At 41.7% G+C, this 20299-nt stretch overlaps 1 protein-coding gene across 8 annotated transcripts in view; it reads right to left on the bottom strand.

Annotated features, from left to right (window-relative positions):
* pam (peptidylglycine alpha-amidating monooxygenase) overlaps window positions 1-20299 on the bottom strand; it is a 198009-nt gene that overhangs the window by 37348 nt on the left and 140362 nt on the right. For 7 of the 8 annotated variants that reach the window (XM_060908735.1, XM_060908738.1, XM_060908733.1 and 4 more), the window contains 4 exons: window positions 10325-10624; window positions 7003-7132; window positions 881-997; window positions 698-770 (listed from right to left, as the gene is read on the bottom strand). In XM_060908735.1, the coding sequence (XP_060764718.1) occupies window positions 698-770; window positions 881-997; window positions 7003-7132; window positions 10325-10624 (620 nt within the window). The remainder of the gene's footprint in view (window positions 1-697; window positions 771-880; window positions 998-7002; window positions 7133-10324; window positions 10625-20299) is intronic. The other variant, XM_060908740.1, reaches the window with a different exon arrangement.

Genomic DNA, 20299 nt, shown 5'->3' with positions numbered 1-20299 from the left:
TAGTCAGGAGTTAGTACTGAAATTACATAAATCGGAATTAAGACCTACATATGTACATGCTGCTTGGACAGTTAAACAATATATTTGCCCATGGTGATGGGATTTGCCAAAAACAGCAGCATCTCCAAGTTATACACATTTCTTACCTTGAACTTACAGTAAGTCTGTTTTTCTTGTGCAGTACTGACTCAAGTTAAGAGTTAAGTTTGACAACTTGTTGACAGTGATGTATTTATTTGAATTCTGCTCACTTGCATAACTTTGTATTACTACTAAAAACTAGATTTGTGTTTTGCATTTATTTGATATACTGCAATTCATGCAAAAAAAGTGCTTTTCTATCACATTTCTCTCATTTTTACAGACAAATTTAAAGATGGTGTAGGCTAGAATTTCTGCTGTCTGGGGTTTTTTTTTTTTAAAATGCATACCAAGAGTAACAATTTAGTTAAACCTATTAACGTCTGCTCACTTTGTGACAATATAAAATTGTTAGCCTATATTATTGGTTATCAGAATTTTCAGCTTCTTAAAGCCATTATTAGTGACAAATGTTTAATATACTCTAGATCCAAGGCCAATTAACTTTGAGCTGAATATCGGTGAGCCATGATATGAATAACATAACGATATAAATAAGCATGTTATATTGTTCAAAGATAGGAGAAAGATAAGCCAGCTCACTGAAAACCCTTACCTGATGAAGAGCTACATCCGTCACCCAATAATTATTGTCCTTATCAGTTGTGATTCCATGTGGCATATAAAACCTGTTCAAAACCAGAAAAAAAAAAAAAAAAAAAAAAAAAAAAACACCCCACATCAACGATATAACCAAACACAAAACCAAGTGAGTAATAAATGACACATTGGCACTTACATGTTTCTCCCTGAGGCCTTGAGCACATTGCCTTTGACTGGATCCACTACCAAGATGGTGGACTGTTGAATGGGGCCAAGGGACTTTTGCTGGTACATCGCCTCATTGTTAAAAGAGCTGCCAAAGAAAAGCAGTCCATCAAAGAGTTCTCTAGAAACCATCCAATTATGTATGAATAAAATAAACAACACACACACACGAGTAAGACAAATCTTAGCAACATACAAAACCGAGCAGGATTAAACTCAAGATAATTATTCGTGTATTATGCAAAATACACTAAATGTGAGAGCAAAAGCTTTAATTTGATGGGCATAAATTAAACAGGACAAAGGTCCCGATCTCGTCTGTATTTTCATGCACACAAAGTATGCGTTTGATCCATCACAATCTCTGGCTGTAACCTCCCTGCGGGCTTCCTAATGTAACCCGTTATGCATAACAAATATCCCTGGCCAAGCAACTCATCCAGGAATAGACATGTCATCACTCCTTTATCTAACGGTCTTGCCTAGACAACAAAAGCATTCTCCGTTTTGTATTTCTGCAGGGAATCCTCCATGCCCGCTCTTCCCTGATGATAAATTTGAGCCCAGGTCTGAAACAAGATGTGGAGCAGCTCAGGGCAGAGGATGAATAGATTTAACAGGGCCGCCCTTCCCCACTTCAAGACCCAGCTCATTAATTCTACTCCCTGCATTTCTCACCATCTTTAACTCTCCCTCCATTTTCTAATCATTTCTACCCCCACAACCTGCCCGTCTCTTTCCGTTGCTTCACAGGAAGCCAGCAGGTTCAGCCCAGAGGCCAAGGCAACTTGGACAGTGCAACACTTTTGCGTGTCTGTTACCAAAATGGCTCCTTTATACTTCTGTGTCGAATTTATGCTGGAGATACGGCATCGACGCTCGCGCAGGGTGACGCATTTATACTTGCACGAAAGATGCATGTCTCCTCTAGGAGGTGCTATTGCATGAAACCCACCAGAATGTACTGATTTTTACACGTAGAAATGCGAGCTCCATGTTTCACTGTAGGAATAACATACAAGAAATAATGCTTTGCTGGCCATCATAATGATCTACAGCCCCTCACTTATATATATTATATACATCTTCAAACTTTATATATTAACACTAATATAACAACTATACTAGGGCAGCACGGTGGTGTAATGGTTAGTGCTGTCGCCTCACAGCAAGAAGGTCCGGGTTCGAGCCCCGTGGCCGATGAGGGCCTTTCTGTGCGGAGTTTGCGTGTTCTCCCCGTGTCTGCGTGGGTTTCCTCCGGGTGCTCCGGTTTCCCCCACAGTCCAAAGACATGCAGGTTAGGTTAACTGGTGACTCTAAATTGACCGTAGGTGTGAATGTGAGTGTGAATGGTTGTCTGTGTCTATGTGTCAGCCCTGTGATGACCTGGCGACTTGTCCAGGGTGTACCCCGCCTTTCGCCCGTAGTCAGCTGGGATAGGCTCCAGCTTGCCTGCGACCCTGTAGAAGGATAAAGCGGCTAGAGATAATGAGATGAGATGAGTATTATTTCGACTATCAAATTCTGTCCTGCAGACTGATTTTCAAGATCCTTTCTTTCGTATCAGGTGTTTTAACACATTAGGGATATCACTGTCAAGAATGAATGCATTCATTTGCTAATAAACAAACAAACAATGATAGCCAAGGCTGAAACATACACCAGCCCTGATGGTCTTCAGTACATACTAGGAGTACAAAAGGACTTGCTTTGCTATGTTTAAGCATCATCTGATACCATTAAGTGCCATTAAGATCCTGATCGCATCACAAACCACAAACCTTCTTATTTTCAGTCCTCTCATGCAGTGGGGAGATATGAAGAAGCACTCGATGCAGACACGCCTAGCTAAATAATGAGAAAAGATTATGAGTGGGAATCAGCCTCCATTCATCACTTGCTCCATACGTAGCTCTGTTTACACTAATGCTGAAGGATCCTAGAGGAGCTTTGTGGATTAGCCAGTCAGATGTGATTAGAGCTGGCGTTGGCCTAATGACACCTTAGTCAGAGAGGCAGTCCTTGAGCAACTTTAATGACTTTGGGAACAACACAGCACCTCTGTTTGTCCCTCACATGTTGCAAATGGCGTTCGAGCGAATAGGCGCACAAAGAAACCGCACACAGCAGGCACTGATTACTTCAACACAGCCATGCACAGGGCAGAGCATCATACTTTTTACTGATTTGAGCATGCATGGGACAGTCCTCCAACCTTTCTGTGAATTTACATTCAAAATATGGCTATGTACTTATTTTCAAGCTGGATGTCTAGAAAGTGCGAATATCTGAGGATTTGTGATCTGAAACGTAAAAACGAGCAACCTTGGTGTAGACACAAATAGCCTTCATCTAGAAAGCCAAGCAACATGTGGCTCAATCTTAAAGTGCCATTCCACCATTGGATGTATTTTTTTGGCATAAAATACAATATATTTTATGACAACATGACTAGATAGAGAAATCTTTTAGCTTCAAAATGATATATCAAACATAATTTTTTGACAACGACAAGTATATTAATTTTGCGACCAAAGTCACCTGCCCTTTTAATTTCCGCGCGGTAGTGAAACGTGATGTCATCGGCAGGTTCCCCTTCTTGTGTACCACGTCACGTGTGACGTGGCACAGATTATCAGCAATGGCGGATAGAACGCGATTGTCAGCTTCGGAAAAGAAGCGAAGGAAAATAGCAAGTGATGCCCAAAGGAGACGGTCGATGGTGAATATCGGCACAGCAATCGACAAGTGGAAATCGCGTTCTATCCGCCATTGCTGATAATCTGTGCCACGTCACACGTGACGTGGTACACAAGAAGGGGAACCTGCCGATGACATCACGTTTCACTACCGCGCAGAAATTAAAAGGGTAGGTGACTTTGGTCGCAAAATTAATATACTTGTCGTTGTCAAAAAATTATGTTTGATATCTCATTTTGAAGCTAAAAGATTTCTCTGTCTAGTCATGTTGTCATAAAATATATTGTATTTTATGCCAAAGAATACATCCAATGGTGGAATGGCACTTTAAAATTCAGGAAAACAAAGGGAAGTGTGAACCAGTGTTTCCTAATCGCAGTCCGTGGAAGCCACACCACGCAATTTAGCGTCCACCCTTTGGGAGGGAACCCTCCCAAAGGGATCAATAAAGTTTTATCTAATCTAACACACATGATCCAATTGTTAATGATTACTGTATAAAGGAGAACAGATCAGAAACTGGATTTGGGGAAACATACAGTAACTCTAAGCAATACGTTACAATTCTGCATTAAACCTTTGTAAATTTGAATCATAAAATCACTATGCAGTGAAATTCTCAATTCTGATTGGCCAGATGCTGTTGATTTACTTTCCAGAACAGCTTTTTTTCTATAAAAGTTTATATTAATGTGCTCATTTTAAAACATCATTTCTATCGTAATAACTAATACTTGTTATTCTTCTGCAGCAATTGTTGAAATGAAGTTTTCAATTAGAAGACGTTCATTTTTAACATTTTTTTGAAAGGAGTCACCAGCGTCAGCACTTTAAAGTGCATATCCTGGACCAAATTCGTTTTTTGTTTTTTTTTTTAATATGAATGTCCCTTTACACACTCATCCAGAAGGGTAATTTTGCACAAGGCCATCTGTCTCCAGTAGGAAAAAATAAAATAACAAAACGCGTCTGGAAAAATCCCAAGGGAGTCTGGAGCCGGATTCGTGACGTTACCTGCGGAAGCGCCAGCAGGCTGCGCGAGCTTTGCATGGTTTCAGTGCACAGCCTGTGTAGACCAAGCGCTCCCGTTTCTCTCTCATTGTCCGGTCTTTTGGAAAACGATGAGTACTAATCCCATCAAGATTGGTGTTGCTACACCCTCCTACGATACATCTGTTAACCATTTTAATAATTACGTGATAACGTTGAAGAAATTTGCAGAAAACCACCAGGTCGTTTTCTCATAAACAAACCAGCGCTGACGTAGGATTCAGAGGGAGGCGTCCCGCACGCGACGTCACGAAAATCAACGTTTCCCGGGAAATCCAAATGCCAAGTTTTTTCAGAGGCGGACCGATTCGCCTCAAATGGCTTGATTTCAACTGAATTTTTCTGGTATTGTGCAAGGTAAAAAAAATTGCACAAAATGTTACAGATATTTGACCAAAGTTTAATATCAAATAGGAGAATTCCATTGATCTTGCTCCTGAATTTACCCGTGATATGCACTTTAACAGTCAGAGGTAAAGCTTTAAATTTTTAGATTAAAAAAATCTTATAAACTTAAAGACAGAGTGTGGGGGAGAGAGAGAGAGAGAGAGAGAGAGAGAGGAAGTTGAGGCTAATATAACGAGTGATAACAGGAACTACCTTGTTTCTTGGATGCGCCACTATTCCACAACACTAACTATATATGGATAAAAACGTTCTTGAAGACATTGAAAAATGTTTGTGCTGTGAAATAGCTGCAGTAAAATAGGAATAAATCTTTGGAGCGTGCTGCTATAGGAAAATAATAAATTACCCAGGTCAGTGATGATTTTCAAATCCTGTAACTTCACACCCTGACCGTATTTTATTCCTTATACATAAGTGTGAGTAGCCTTTTTTCCCCCCTAAATCAACATACAGTCAACTAGCTGGAATTCATTACCATTGGGGCGTGAATAATGTGTGAATATACAAGCTATTTCTAGTCAGGAATTAAATCTTAAAAACAAACAAACAAACCAATTGCAAAACAACCTGTTTGTCCACAAACTGCTCCCTTTCCCTGGATTTTCCCCACCGTCACTTTGCTAGACTGGCTGCTGCACTGGCTGACACACAGGATTATGGGACATGTAGGACAGCCACAGAACCAGTCAAAAGTTTGGACACACCTAATTCAATGATTTTTCCTTTATTTTTATTAATTAAAAAAAAAAGGCACTTCACGTCTTAAATTAATGATGGATGTCGTTTCTCTTTACTCAGCTGAGCGGTTCTTGACGTAATATGGATCACGACAGTTGTGGAATCGGGCTATTTACTTTAGGCTCATTATTTACTATTTGATCTCAAACGCATTAAGAAGGAAAGAAATTTCACTAATTACCTTTTGACGAGGCACCTGTTAATTAAAAAGCATTCCAGGTGACGACCTCATGACGCTAGTTAAGATAACGCCAATAGTGTGCAAGCGTCATCAAGGTAAACAGTGGCTACTTTGAAGAATCTAAAATCTCATCTCATCTCATTATCTCTAGCCGCTTTATCCTGTTCAAGCTGGAGCCTATCCCAGCTGACTACGGGCGAAAGGCGGGGTACACCCTGGACAAGTCGCCAGGTCATCACAGGGCTGACACATAGACACAGACAACCATTCACACTCACATTCACACCTACGGTCAATTTAGAGTCACCAGTTAACCTAACCTGCATGTCTTTGGACTGTGGGGGAAACCGGAGCACCCGGAGGAAACCCACGCGGACACAGGGAGAACATGAAAACTCTGCACAGAAAGGCCCTCGCCGGCCCCGGGGCTCGAACCCGGCCCTTCTTGCTGTGAGGCGACAGCGCTAACCACTACACCACCGTGCCGCCCAGAATCTAAAATATGAAATGTATTTTTTTTGCAACACTTTTTCGCACGCAAATCCATACATGTTCTATCGGTTATTTCATAGTTTCGATGTCTTCAGTATTGTTCTACAATGTAGAAGAGTCAAAATGCAGAAAAAAAAAAGTAGGGTGTCCAAACTTTTGACATGCATGCTGCCATCAAAAATGAAGAAAGTAAGGGATCTCCGAAAGTAGCATTGTGTGCAAGCTTTTGATATACACATGACTCTGTGCCTTCCTGCTTAAGCAGGCAGCATCTTTACATCACACACACACACATCCCAGGTCGGCTACATCAACTACTATATATGCAGAAGAGTAGAGTCAAAATGAGTTAAGAAAACGCCCAAGCCTGAGTAGACCTGCTACATACACCATGTTCCTGCTAAAACGGCTGGGACATTAACAATTAACCTGCAGTGACACATTACTGGCAGGTGGGTGGGTGTTCATTTCAAGCCCTGCAGGACAGTGTGAATGCAGGTCCTTGTATAGGTTTCAGTACTTACTTGACTCCCCATCTGTGATCTCCTCTGTGGAAGATAACCAGGTTCTCATCAGAGTCCAGAGCCAGACCAGACACCTGACCCAGCTGCAACGCCACCTCCGGCCAGCCAGTCACCTCCTCCAGATGGGCCCCTAAACATCCACATCCACACACACACACGAGCAACCTTTAAATAAGCCCCGTCATGATTGAACAAATTAGAGGATGGCATATGGCAGCGTAATCACAATGGTGTAACGTAACAGGGGAGAAACCTGCTGACTGCCTGATCTGAACACCGAGCTGTGCTGTTTGTGTCTCAAGCTTCATTTAACGCTGTAATGCAATACGGCAATCTGCTAACTTGGGTCTGATCCAGTGTGTATGAATATCAAAGCGAGTTGTGTATCGTTATCGCTTGCTGAATGGCAGGCAGTCATCAAGCTCAGCGCAGGCCTGAGAGTGCAATGGAGAAGCATGAGGCATCAGATTCAAATGAAGGTGTAAACGTCTTTATGAGGCCTCGTTACATTTCACAACGAGGTCTACTGAGGGATTAGCTGCTAATTTCAATTTCTCCTGCTTTACTCCACTGCTGAGTGTTTAGGTCTTCGCGCTTATGATGTACAATGACAAATTTCAGTTGTTATTAATTTACTACTATGAACCATTCAGTAACTACAGCGAAATTAACCGGAAAGGGTTACGAGATTGAGGAATAGGGCTGCGTCATATGTTGTTCTTGCTCCCATTCAGGGTCGCCACAGCAGATCACCATGATCCGCATATTTGATTTGGCATCGGTTTTTACACCGGATGCTCTTCCTGACAGAACCTTGCCCAATCTATCCAGGCTTGGGACCGGCACCAAGTATGCTGTGCCATATAAAAATGTTATAACACTGATCTAGTGAAATTACGTCACTTTTTAAACGTCATGTTTAACAAAAGCAGCAGCTTATTCAATAGTAAAACTTTAGTAGTCATATTTTACTATTTTAATAGTAAAATCTACAATCTTTAAAACTGCAAAATAGTAAAATGTTTCCAGATTTTCCCATTCTTGTTAAATGAGGTTATTTGTAAAATGAATGAATAAAATATCTAAATTAGTGACTTATTTTAAATGATTGATTTAATGTCTAGGAAAAAAAAAATCAAAGCATCATCAAATCAAAAACTGAATCTTTTCACAGATTTTCTTCCTGTTTTGCTGGCAATTTAACAAACCTTTACATCACGATATATACTGCATATCACGTACTGCAGAAATGTCTTCAGGTACCGTGATACGAGTTTTATTTGGCCATATTGCCCATGTCTAGTGAGGAATAAGTCTGGACCAAATGATGGGCCCTCGGTGTTTCAGTGAATACATAAAGGAGCTTAAAAAAAAAAAATGTAACTACACGTAACAAGAAGTTCTAACTAGATGTGAAATTGTGACTAGATGCCAGATAGGCCTATTTGCATAGATAAACAAATGGAAAAATACCAAATTAATCCTTTATTTTAAAAAAAGCACTATAAATAAGGTTCAGACTGCACCATAGTAACAGACAAATTTCTTTTTTTTTTTTTTTTATTTATTGTTTTGCCCTGAAAATGTTATTGACAGAACCGAATGAGGGCATAAATTGCAAAAAAAGATGAATTGCACAAGAAATTTCAGTTCAAAAGGCCAGAACTATTTAAGATATTTCATCACAGGCTATTTCGCTGTACCATTCCTTCTGCCTACCCAATGGCTTTATATTACTACGAATGGCATGAAATAGTAATGGAGTGTGAAATCACTGTGAGCCAAAAACAATAACAATGCCTATTCCGAACCAGCTTTATGATTAATAAACACAGTCTCGCTCCCACACACTCATACATGCACATAGCGCACTCTGATGTATATGATGAGGCTTTTTGCTTGGAAAAAAAAACAACTATGGCCGATAAATATGGTTTAGAGTGCTCAGTCTGTGGTAAAGATGGTTCTAACTGTACTAAAGAGTCACAAGTTTATCAAATGGAGAAAGACACGGCCCTTACAGATGGAGGTGACTTAAAACATATATGACCCAGATGATGAACGGCCATAAGATGAGTCTTATGCAAAAAAAAAAAATAAAAAATCTGACGCCCTGTCCAAAGCAATTTGCAGACACAAAAATGTGTGCCATCCATGCAAGTGTAGCCTTTTCTTCTGGCTCTATAACGGTCATATTATATACGCGCGCACACACACATACACACTACAAACTGCTATACACCGTCTCTCTCTCTCTCTCTTATCTGTATATATTCCTGCCAGCTTCTCTTCTCTCAGCTTTGTGCTAAAGTCAAGGGCACAAAAAACAAAGCAAGCTGCCTTCATGAATTTTTCCCAGCAGGACGTGGACAGGAACAGCAATAACAGAGACTGGAGTCAGAATAAGCAATGCAGCTTCTCCTGCAAAATGTTACAAGCAATCGCATGAAATTTAATTCCTTCCCCTGCCCACTTTAGGATTTATAATTAGATCTCATGGGCTGATCAATAGCACCTTGACAGCGATCCAACAGACACACCGTGACATTGCAGGAAATTTTATGTTGAGAGTCCAGACTACACTGGAAAGAATCATGGATCGTACCAAGAGAAAATTAACGTCGATGCAATTGCTACTGAACGCCAGATATTGATTCAAAATTGCTCTGTTTGACGGAAACTGTCAAGTCGCAGCACATAAAAGGTACATTTTCAGATCTGAAAATGTACAAAACGTCTGATGAAGGAAAAATGTGCCTTGGACCTCCTAACACGGAGAGCAAGAGAGAGAGGATATTCGGACTTTGCAAACAGTAGCATTGCTCATATGGGACGCTCCGAGGAGCTGAATATGAGAAATGACATGCGCTGCCTTACATTAAAATGCCATTGCTATTTTTGCCTTAGAGCTCTGCCATTTCTGTTCCTTTTCCCACTTGCCAAAAAAAAAAAAAAAAGAGGAAAAAAAAAACCCCGTGACAAAGCTTTCGGACATGGCCCAGATTTTTCAGAACAACCTCACAATCTCAGGAGTTTCCCACTAAGATTAATGTCTGTAATGTGATGATACAGCACTGCAGGTCCAAAAGAAAATCAGTTCCAGTCAGCCAATTCTTTTGTTCCAAGTTAATACATTACACCACATACTGCAAACCTACATGGTGACCTCACTGCTCTCAAAACCAAAGATAAATGACAGCAATGAGATGGAAACGCATGGGCATCAAAAGAAAGCCATTCACATAGACTAACGACAGAGTGATACATCACCATGCCCTGGATTTGTTTGTTTTCTTTCACGTAAACCGACACCAAGACCCACCTTGTTTTTTGGCCACTGCCACCCCTGAGCCTGGCAGTCTGGCAGATACAGTCTTGGTCCCCGGAGGCCTGACAGTGGACTCTAACTGGTGGAACTTGTGCACTCTGTCCCTCACCAGAACTGCACCGCTTCTGTGTGCATAGTCTAGCCTGGGTCCGCGCCAGCCCAGGTCTTTCTTTTGCATTATGCTATCAATTTCGGCCACCAGGTCCGCGTGGGCCTCCGTTGGGTTATACTTATGCACATGGACAACGTCCTCCCTTTCCCCTAGGAGTTTGGAGAGAAGGGAATAGAAGTCACCTGCACAGGGAAAAATAGAGGGGAAAGACAAAGAAGGAGAAGAAGAAGCAGAAGAATGGTCCATGTGAATAGAGCTGGAGGAGAGTGTGATCGGACTGCTAGTCTCTCTGATAGAAGATAACAGATGTACAGCACTGTACACAACAGACGAGAAGTGATGAAAAGAAGCAGGATTATTTATCTGTTTGTAAGTAAGTGTGAGAGTGGGTCAGTGCTGCCAAGGACATTATACGCATGAAATATGTGTTGTTCACACCGTGTGGATTTCCCAGATCATAATGCATTACTTCTAACCATTACAAAATTCATCAAATTACCTCACTAATTAGCACAACTAGGAATCTCTACAGCCCCCATAATTTGATTCGGTTTTACATCCGGATGCCATAATGCAGTTAAAAATAATTGGATATGTATCTGGATGCATTTTGAGTTTTGATTTCTAAAGGCCATATTACGAGCCCTTTGCTGAATCTTCATACAATATTTATCAATCATGAAAACTACTAGACTTGATATACATCTCCCACATATGCAACTTTCTGAATCAAATTTTCTTAAAAAGGTAGAAAAAAAAAATTCCACAGTAAAATATTTACGTTTTAATAAGTCATATAATGTAACTCTTTTGAAAACACGCACACTTTTTTTTTGCTAAAGGAGTTTTAATCGCTTGGGCACACAGGAATGCAAGTTATGAAAATACGCTCTTGGAGCTGAAATTCACTTGTTAACCCAACTAAACTGATCAAGACACTTTTTAACAAAACTTTTGTTTATCGGAGATCACACACATTTGCTGTAAATAAATGCATGTCATTTATGATGTATTTTCTTTTCACATAGGAAAACGATGCATACATTTTCTAAACAAATACAATAAAGATGGTGTCTGTCTTAAAATACGGTATATATATATATATATATATATATATATATATATATATATATATATATATATATATATATATATATACACACACACACACTACCGTTCAAAAGTTTGGGGTCACCCAGACAATTTTGTGTTTTCCATGAAAAGTCACACTTTTATTTCCCACCATAAGTTGTAAAATGAATAGAAAATATAGTCAAGACATTTTTCTGGCCATTTTGAGCATTTAATCGACCCCACAAATGTGATGCTCCAGAAACTCAATCTGCTCAAAGGAAGGTCAGTTTTATAGCTTCTCTACAGAGCTCAACTGTTTTCAGCTGTGCTAACATGATTGTACAAGGGTTTTCTAATCATCCATTAGCCTTCTGAGGCAATGAGCAAACACATTGTACCATTAGAACACTGGAGTGATATGGCCCTTTTCCACTACCCTTTTTCAGCTCACTTCAGCTCACTTCAGCCCGACACGGCTCGCGTTTCGACTACCAAAAACCAGCACGACTCGGCTCGCTTCAGCCCTGCTTAGCCCCTAAAACTCGCACGGTTTTGGAGTGGGGCTGAAGCGAGCCAAAGCGAGCCGAGTGAGGCTGGGGGCGTGAGCAGACACTCCCCTGTGCACTGATTGGTGAGGAGGAGTGTCCTCATATGCCCACACGCCCCGCAAGCACGCTGGGATCTATAAACACTGCAAACCCGGAAGGAGAATAATTACGAATTACGAGAATTTCTGAAGCCTTATGCACCTCGCCTCATCTATACGCTCTTGCCAGTATCTGTTGGCGTTGTCGGTGACAACAAGCCACAGCACCAAGACCAGAAACACTAACGACTTCATGTTTATTGTTTACTATTCGGGTCGTGAGACTACCGCTTAAAAGCTCACTGATGTCACTGTTTGCGCTGCTTAACGACATCACCTGACGTCCACCCACTTTCACTAACTCCACCCAATGTGTCCACCCACTTCCAGCCAGCACGGTTCAGCGCGGTTGTAGTCGAAATGCAACTCCAACAGCCCCGCTCAGCTCGACTCAGCACGGCACGGCTCAGCCGCGTTTGTAGTGGAAAAGCGGCAATAGTTGCTGGAAATAGGCCTCTATACACCTATGGAGATATTGGACCAAAAACCAGACATTTGCAGCTAGAATAGTCATTTACCACATTAGCAATGTATAGAGTGGATTTCTGATTAGTTTAAAGTGATCTTCATTGAAAAGAACAGTGCTTTTCTTTCAAAAATAAGGACATTTCAAAGTGACCCCAAACTTTTGAACGGTAGTGTGTGTATATATATATATATATATATATATATATATATATATATATATATATATATAAATTTTTTAATTTAGCACAATCTCAAAATGTGTTCTAAAGGACATGTTGTGCACATCATTGTTATACCCCATGTAGTGAGCATGCAATACATACACTATATGGCCAAAAGTTTGTGGACACCTGATCACAGCTGTATTTTGGTCTTCTCCAAACTGCTGGAAGCACACAATTGTATAGGACGTCATTGCTGTAGCACTACAATTTGCCTTAACTGGAACTAAAGTTCATGCGGCTGAACGGGCAAATCCCCATAACCACAGTGGAAAGCCTTCCCAGAAGAACAAAGGTTATTTTAACAGCAAAGGGGAAATACATCTGGAATGGGACGTTCGAAATACGCACACAAACATGATGTCAGGTGTCCACAAACATTTGGCCACATAGTGTAGTTTGTTATGCTTACTTTGATACTTTATTTTCTTTGTTTAAGAAAGTGATATAACTTTCACCTTCTGCTATTTATGTGATTTCAACGTCCAGTGTAGCACCACTGCTAACGTTAGCTCTGTCTGTGGCAGTATAGCATTAGAGGCTCAATTCACTTTAGAATACCATGTTGAGCTATTTATACAAACGTAGCTCCTGTTGAACTTTTTACACTTAAAAAAAAAAAAGTTTCTACACAAGTCTTCATTAATTTTTCAAGAAATCTCAGATTTTCTCCCCCCCCAACCCAGAGTCATTACTACTTTATTCACTGACACAGTACTAAAAAATATTCTAAAAGGGCAGAGAATATGCACAGCCTTTCTTCCTAGGGAGACTACTTTGTATTCAGTCTGCTAGATGACAGGTCATTTGGCTAGAAAAGGTCAGCTCGTCATTAGGAAACACTACTTTTCATTCAGCCATACTTCATGAAGGTTCCACAAATACTTCGTTACTACTACACAACCAGCACTGCATTTAAAGCTCAGACCTCAAATTCTAGAAATCGACAAAACCCCTAACACTCATAACAGTACATCAAAACATATTTATATATGGCGTACACGTGAATAGGTACACTATCTGCACCTTCATCCGATATAATCATCTCTCCATCCTACTGCTCTTCCCAGACAAATAACCTCCGTTTACTGATTGGCCACTTCCTCTGAACAAGCACTGTGGCCCAAATCCCCACCCTCTGTGATGTACGATAAGAGGTCGCTACTTATTTATTGAGCCCATCCATCAGAGGCCGGCTAGCAAACATGCCGAGACAAACCGTCTGACAGCGCCTGGATTTGTGTCCTAATAACAGCAAAGGCAAATATAGCAAGTGATTTATCAAGCTGTCCAACTGTAAGCTTAAGAGCCTGGAGATAATGAGTGTCACAGCTTTAGCCGGCTGCTGTGGAGACAGAGGTGCGGTCAGACTTAAACGTGTCCTCTTCCCCATCCTCCATCCCCCCTCCAACCGCTCTAACTGATAGTGTCGCAAGCAGCCAAGGGCCAGACATCTGCTCAGAGAAAAGCCTCTGACCCACATCAAAAAGTCCAATCTGAAGCTCTGTACATCAAGTGTAATTCCACACTGTCGAATATGAAAGCTAGAACAATTTTAGACTCCCGAGAGTGCCCCAATTTCAAATTTCTAAGCATGTTTATTATTTAGATGCACTTTTACCAAAAAGCATCTCTACAGAACAGCTCCACTGACAGAAAAACAGCAATTAAAAAAGCAAAGCAATGTACGGTTGCTGGTTTATAAAATGTGCTTAAACAGCCTGAGTCACCAAGCAACTGAAGTCGCACTTAGTTTTAAAAAATAAATAAATAAATGAATAAAATTTATGAATGTTGACTTCAACAAATAATTAACCCTGAAACAAGTCAGTAAAGAGCAGTGTCTCCCCCCAGGGATTTCAAACAGCATCCTGGTAAACTGTCATCTTGAAATAGCATTTTGCTTCTTGAAATAGCATCAAAATCCACCCTATATGTTTCGTAAATACATTCAGTCGGTAGCCAGGAAGTTGATGTGCGACAGAACTGAAAATGGTATACACGGTATAGAACCCCAAGGTGAAGCTCAGTACTAAATATCAAGCGGCTGTGATTTGTAGTTGCTGAGAAAAGTGTTATGAAAATTTTGTAAATCCACACTACAGGTTTCGTAAATGCATTCAGTCGGTAAACAGGAAGTCGATGTGAGACAGACCTGAAAACGGTATACACGGTATAGAACCCCAAGCTGAAGCTTGGTACCAAATATCAAGCAGCTGTGATTTGTAGCTGCTGAGAAAAGTGTGACGAAAAGTTTGTAAATCCACCCTATAGGTTTCGTAAATACATTCAGTCGGTAAACAGGATGTTGATGTGCAACAGACGTGAAAACAATATACATGGTATAGAACCCCAAGCTGAAGTTTGGTACCAAGTGGCTATGATTTGTTAGCCTGGGCCCGCCCATCCTAAGCGTGACGCAACACGAGGGCCTGTTGCGAGCTTAGTCTGGCCAGGCAAGCTATCTACAGCTCTTCCAAGCTCCCGAAAAATCGGGAACCAATCAACTTTGAGCATCTCCAACGGCCCTGGGTAGAGGCGTGTTCAAGGCACTGACGTAGTAGAACTGCGACCGGAAGCCATAGATTGTTTACAGAATCTATGCCGGAAGCGCTTCATTCACGCTTCCGCATCCATTACGCATAGATGCTGTATTGAAAGCATTCAACGGGAAGTTCTCATTGAAAACGGAGCAAAGAGCAGCCCTGGAGGTATTTATTGAAAGGAAGGACGTTTTCGCCTTGCTCCCGACCGGCTTCGGTAAGAGTTTAATCTACCAGTTAGCCCCGTCGCGTCGCATACGTCAGAGGAAAGAGCGGCGTGATTGGTTTAAGCTTCATCACAGCCTTTTCTGGCTTTGACCAGTAGCAAACTGAGGCATTTCAGGGAGGTGGGTCAACCACGGGCTCTGGGAAACGGTTGGGCTTAATATCTTGGCCAGACCAATAGCTCGGAGAGCTTTGCAGTCGCGTTAGCCAGACTAATGATTTGTGGTTGCTGAGAAAAAGGGTGTTTCGGATGGCTGGAGATACGGACGGACGGATAGAGGTAAACCAGTATTACCCCCCCCCGAGAGCTGGAGTATTTATAAAAAATAAAATAAAACCCCCACACACTACAACTTGACTTGCGTGTTTTCTTTTAACGCTGTAATAACATCTCTAACAGGCTTTTTGATTGACGATATTATTAGGACCTGTCCTAGTGAACTCGCATGAGGATTTGTTTATGATAGAGACTTACAAATCAATTCCATAAGTCTCTTTGGATCAGGGCTTCTTAATGTAAAATGCAAATGTAATTGATTGATGGTTCATCAGAACTGCTTCTTATAAGTGTCCAAAATGAATTTTGGAAAGCCTGAGCCTTTTTTTTTTTTTAAATAGTCTTTCTGAACAGTAGGATGGGAGGGCCTTAGCTGTCTATCAAATCAGGGGAAAGGCAAAGAATTGCATCATCTATTTTATTTGAAAGCTTGATTCAAGGATTTTGAATTTCTCTCAGAGCCTGATTAAAGTGGAAGACTTAGGACTGCTACACCTTGTTCCATTTTATGATTTAAACTCGAACGGGCAATCTAATTTAAATGCTGTTGGATTACAAGGCCCCTTTCACACTTGGTATTAAACATCCATCTTACGTGATACCATTACAGGTGGACAGCAGAGACGGGTAAAAAATAATAAATAAAAAGTCAACACAGCCCTGTTAAAATTGCATTTTTGTGATGATAAAGTTAAAATAAACCAAGACGAATCATGTTTTCCACTTTTTATGCGATATAGCAACAAAAAAATGTTATCAAAAAAAAATACAAACAGATGATACAACCAGTCACATTGAAACTCATGTTCAAAAGTAATCATCATACACCTTTCATCAATGAAGCGATTCTTATGGACCCCAAAGAAAGATTGTCTGCTTCTGTAGGATCATCTGGATTTAGTTTTGATGAAGCCATGGTCTGCAAAAAGCTGACAAAGCATGTATGGGATCTCATTGTCAAAAGCTATCGATCTGCAAAAGAACACGTGGAATGCAGGAGTATCTGGCAAGTGCTGGTCAGAGTTATTATAGCTTAGATATTTAGTCTTTCAGTTTGCTTTTTTTTTTCCTTTTAGTTTTATTTTGAGAAATTGACTAGTTTTAGTTTAGTATTTATTTAGTTTTTGTGTTAGTTTTTCAGGTATCACACAGTCATAGATATCCCATAATAACTAGATCAGACACAAGTTGTTTACTTCTGGAACAATTAGACGCCACATTGGTGATCTGGTTCTTGTCACAGATATCCCATTTTGTATACTGCATTGTCAATTAGCAGTGAAAATAGGGCGTCTTAATCCTGAAAGAATGCTTAGCAATAATGAAAATTTGTGAGAAAGAGGGTTTGTGATCACTATATTTGTGATCATATTTTTAAATGTTATTCAGTATTGCTTACTTTAAAATTATTGCAAATAAATGTTTGCGCTGGGCGGCACGGTGGTGTAGTGGTTAGTGCTGTCGCCTCACAGCAAGAAGGTCCAGGTTCGAGCCCCGTGGCCGGCGAGGGCCTTTCTGTGCAGAGTTTGCATGTTCTCCCCGTGTCCACGTGGGTTTCCTCCGGGTGCTCCGGTTTCCCCCACAGTCCAAAGACATGCAGGTTAGGTTAACTGGTGACTCTAAATTGACCGTAGGTGTGAATGTGAGTGCGAATGGTTGTCTGTGTCTATGTGTCAGCCCTGTGATGACCTGGCGACTTGTCCAGGGTGTACCCCGCCTTTCGCCCGTAGTTCAGCTGGGATAGGCTCCAGCTTGCCTGCGACCCTGTAGAAGGATAAAGCAGCTAGAGATAATGAGATGAGATGAAATGTTTGCGCTTGTGTCTTGGTGACTTGTGTCAGTTGTCATACCCGTCATGACAATGAGATTTATCATCGTAGATGAATATAGATATGCATTAGATATCGTAGATATGTTTTTGAGCTCCACGAAAACAAAGGAATTGTCTTGCTTAACATGCTGCTTGTTTATGCATAAACCCCTCTGGGAAAGGTAGTTGTGGTTAGTTATTCAGAATTCAACAAGCTACAAAACATTGTACACAGACTTTACTGAGCTCCATCCATCCCTCCATCTTTTTAAATAAACTTACACCTTTACTTCCATATATAAATCATAATGGCAACCATGTAAGAACATATTAGCATGTTCTCTAGATGGCCCTTTTTCAGTGTACTGTATGAAAATCAGCACACCTAAATGCCAAAATACCGTAAAAAGAGCCCAAAAAAGTGTTTTGAACTTGAATTCTTACTCGTGGAAGGATTCTTGATTTACAATATTTGTTAGAATAATGGGTGCAGTTAATCATGAACCATTCATGCTCCTTCCAAGGAATTTCGTCCACTTGCTTATCTGTCAGCTTAAAAGATGCTGAAAAATCAGCTTTCCAAGATGGTGTCAGGATGAGCCCACAACTCACCGATACTTTTGACGTAGCATGCCCATTCTAGTGGATTATAGGATTTGCGCACTGCAAGTATCATCATCATCTTTAGAGTTTTAAAGCAGCCGGCATTATATTACTGCCACATCTTGGAACTAGTCCGTTATTGTCTCAATGGGGAAAACAAAACAAAAACAAAGCTGATTTTACAGTGGGGCTTGAAAGTTTCCGAACCCTTTAGAATTTTCTATATTTCTACGTAAATATAAGACCTAAAACATCATCAGATTTTCACACAAGTCCTAAAAGTAGATAAAGAGAACCCAGTTAAACAAATGAGACAAAAATATTATACTTGGTCATTTATTTATCGAGGAAAATGATCCAATATTACATATCTGTGAGTGGCAAAAGTATGTGAAGGTGAAATTAGAGTCAGGTGTTTTTAATCAATGGGATGACAATCAGGTGTGAGTGGGCACCCTGTTTTATTTCAAGAACAGGGATCTATCAAAGTCTGATCTTCACAACATGTGTGGCAGTGGGGGCGTGGCCAAGCAGCAGTCTGTGAATGGAGGGCGGGGTTGGGGAAGGCAAGTGGCTAAGTCATTCCACCTGCTGTCAATTAATGTGTGTGTGTTTGTTACAGGGACGGAGCATAAAAGGAGGGGGAGAGCAGAGAAAAGAGGCTCCCGACCAGAATGCATGTGTGTGTAAGGCTGAAAAGCTAGATATTTTAAATAAATAAATAAATAAATAAATAATAAGGTTTGTAAGAACCTCAGGTCCCGCCTGCTGTGCTTCTGTACTCCACCCACATCAGGGATTTGCTACAGTGGTGCCAAAACCCGGGATCGAGTACAGAAGGGAACCACCCCATGGAGTCCTCGCCAATTAGGGAGCTCGTCCATGCCCTCGCTGCTGTCCAGCAGAACCAGCATCAAGCGCTGACCGCCATCTGGAAGGACCAGGAACAACACTTGGAAGCCTTGGTGCTGGCCCAGCGGGAAGATCGCCAGGCTTTCCGGCATCTGCTGGCGTCGGCAGGGGTGTCCAACATTACCACCCTGGACTCCCCTCACATCACCCTCAACGAAGAGGGGCCCGCATGACGAGCCTGAAGCCTTCATCACTCTCTTTGAGCAAGCAGCCCAAGTGTGGGGGTGGCCAATTGAGCAGCGTGTGGCTCGCCTCTTCCCGCTCTTGACAGGTGAGGCGCAGCTCGCGGCCCAGCAGCTCCCTGCCGACAGCCGGCTCAACTACGCCGACCTCAAGAGGGCCATTTTGCAGCCGGTCGGCCGCTCCCCGGAGCAACATCACCAGCAGTCCCGGAAGCTGACCCTGGAGGAAGTCGGCCAACCGTTCGCATTTGGCCAACAACTCCGGGAAGCCTGCTGGCAGTGGCTGAGGGCGGAAGACTGTGACGCCGACAGGATCATCAACCTGGTAGCACTGGAACAGTTCATCTCCCAGCTTCCAGAAGGAATGGCAGAATGGGTCCAGTGTCACTGCCCGGCGTCGCTCCAGCGAGCCATCGAGTTGGCGGAGGACCATCTGGAGGCGGTTCCGACGACAGGCGTACAAGGCGAAGGCGCCTCTCCTCGCTTCTCTTCTCTCCCCCCCTGTTTCTTTCTCTCTCCCTCTCGCCCCATTCCCCTACCGTGGAGGCGGGGGCTGACCCCCCCCAGCTGGCCCAACGCACCCATGGTGTCCTCCCATCTCCCTCTTCCGGTGTCTGTGTCTTTCCCCCTTCAGGCGAGTGACGCCTTTAAAGGAACAGTCCACCGTACTTCCATAATGAAATATGCTCTTATCCGAATTGAGACGAGCTGATCCGTACCTCTCCGAGCTTTGCGCGACCTCCCAGTCAGTCAGACGCGCTGTCACTCCTGTTAGCAATGTAGCTAGGCTCAGCATGGACAATGGTATTTTTTGGGGCTGTAGTTAGATGCGACCAAACTCTTCCGCGTTTTTCCTGTTTACATAGGTTTATATGACCAGTGATATGAAACAAGTT

The sequence above is a fragment of the Neoarius graeffei genome, chromosome 25 (assembly GCF_027579695.1).
Source record: "Neoarius graeffei isolate fNeoGra1 chromosome 25, fNeoGra1.pri, whole genome shotgun sequence".
NCBI lineage: Eukaryota > Metazoa > Chordata > Actinopteri > Siluriformes > Ariidae > Neoarius > Neoarius graeffei.
The sequence above is the reverse complement of the archived record's forward strand: the minus strand, read 5'-3'. Positions and strand labels throughout refer to the sequence as shown.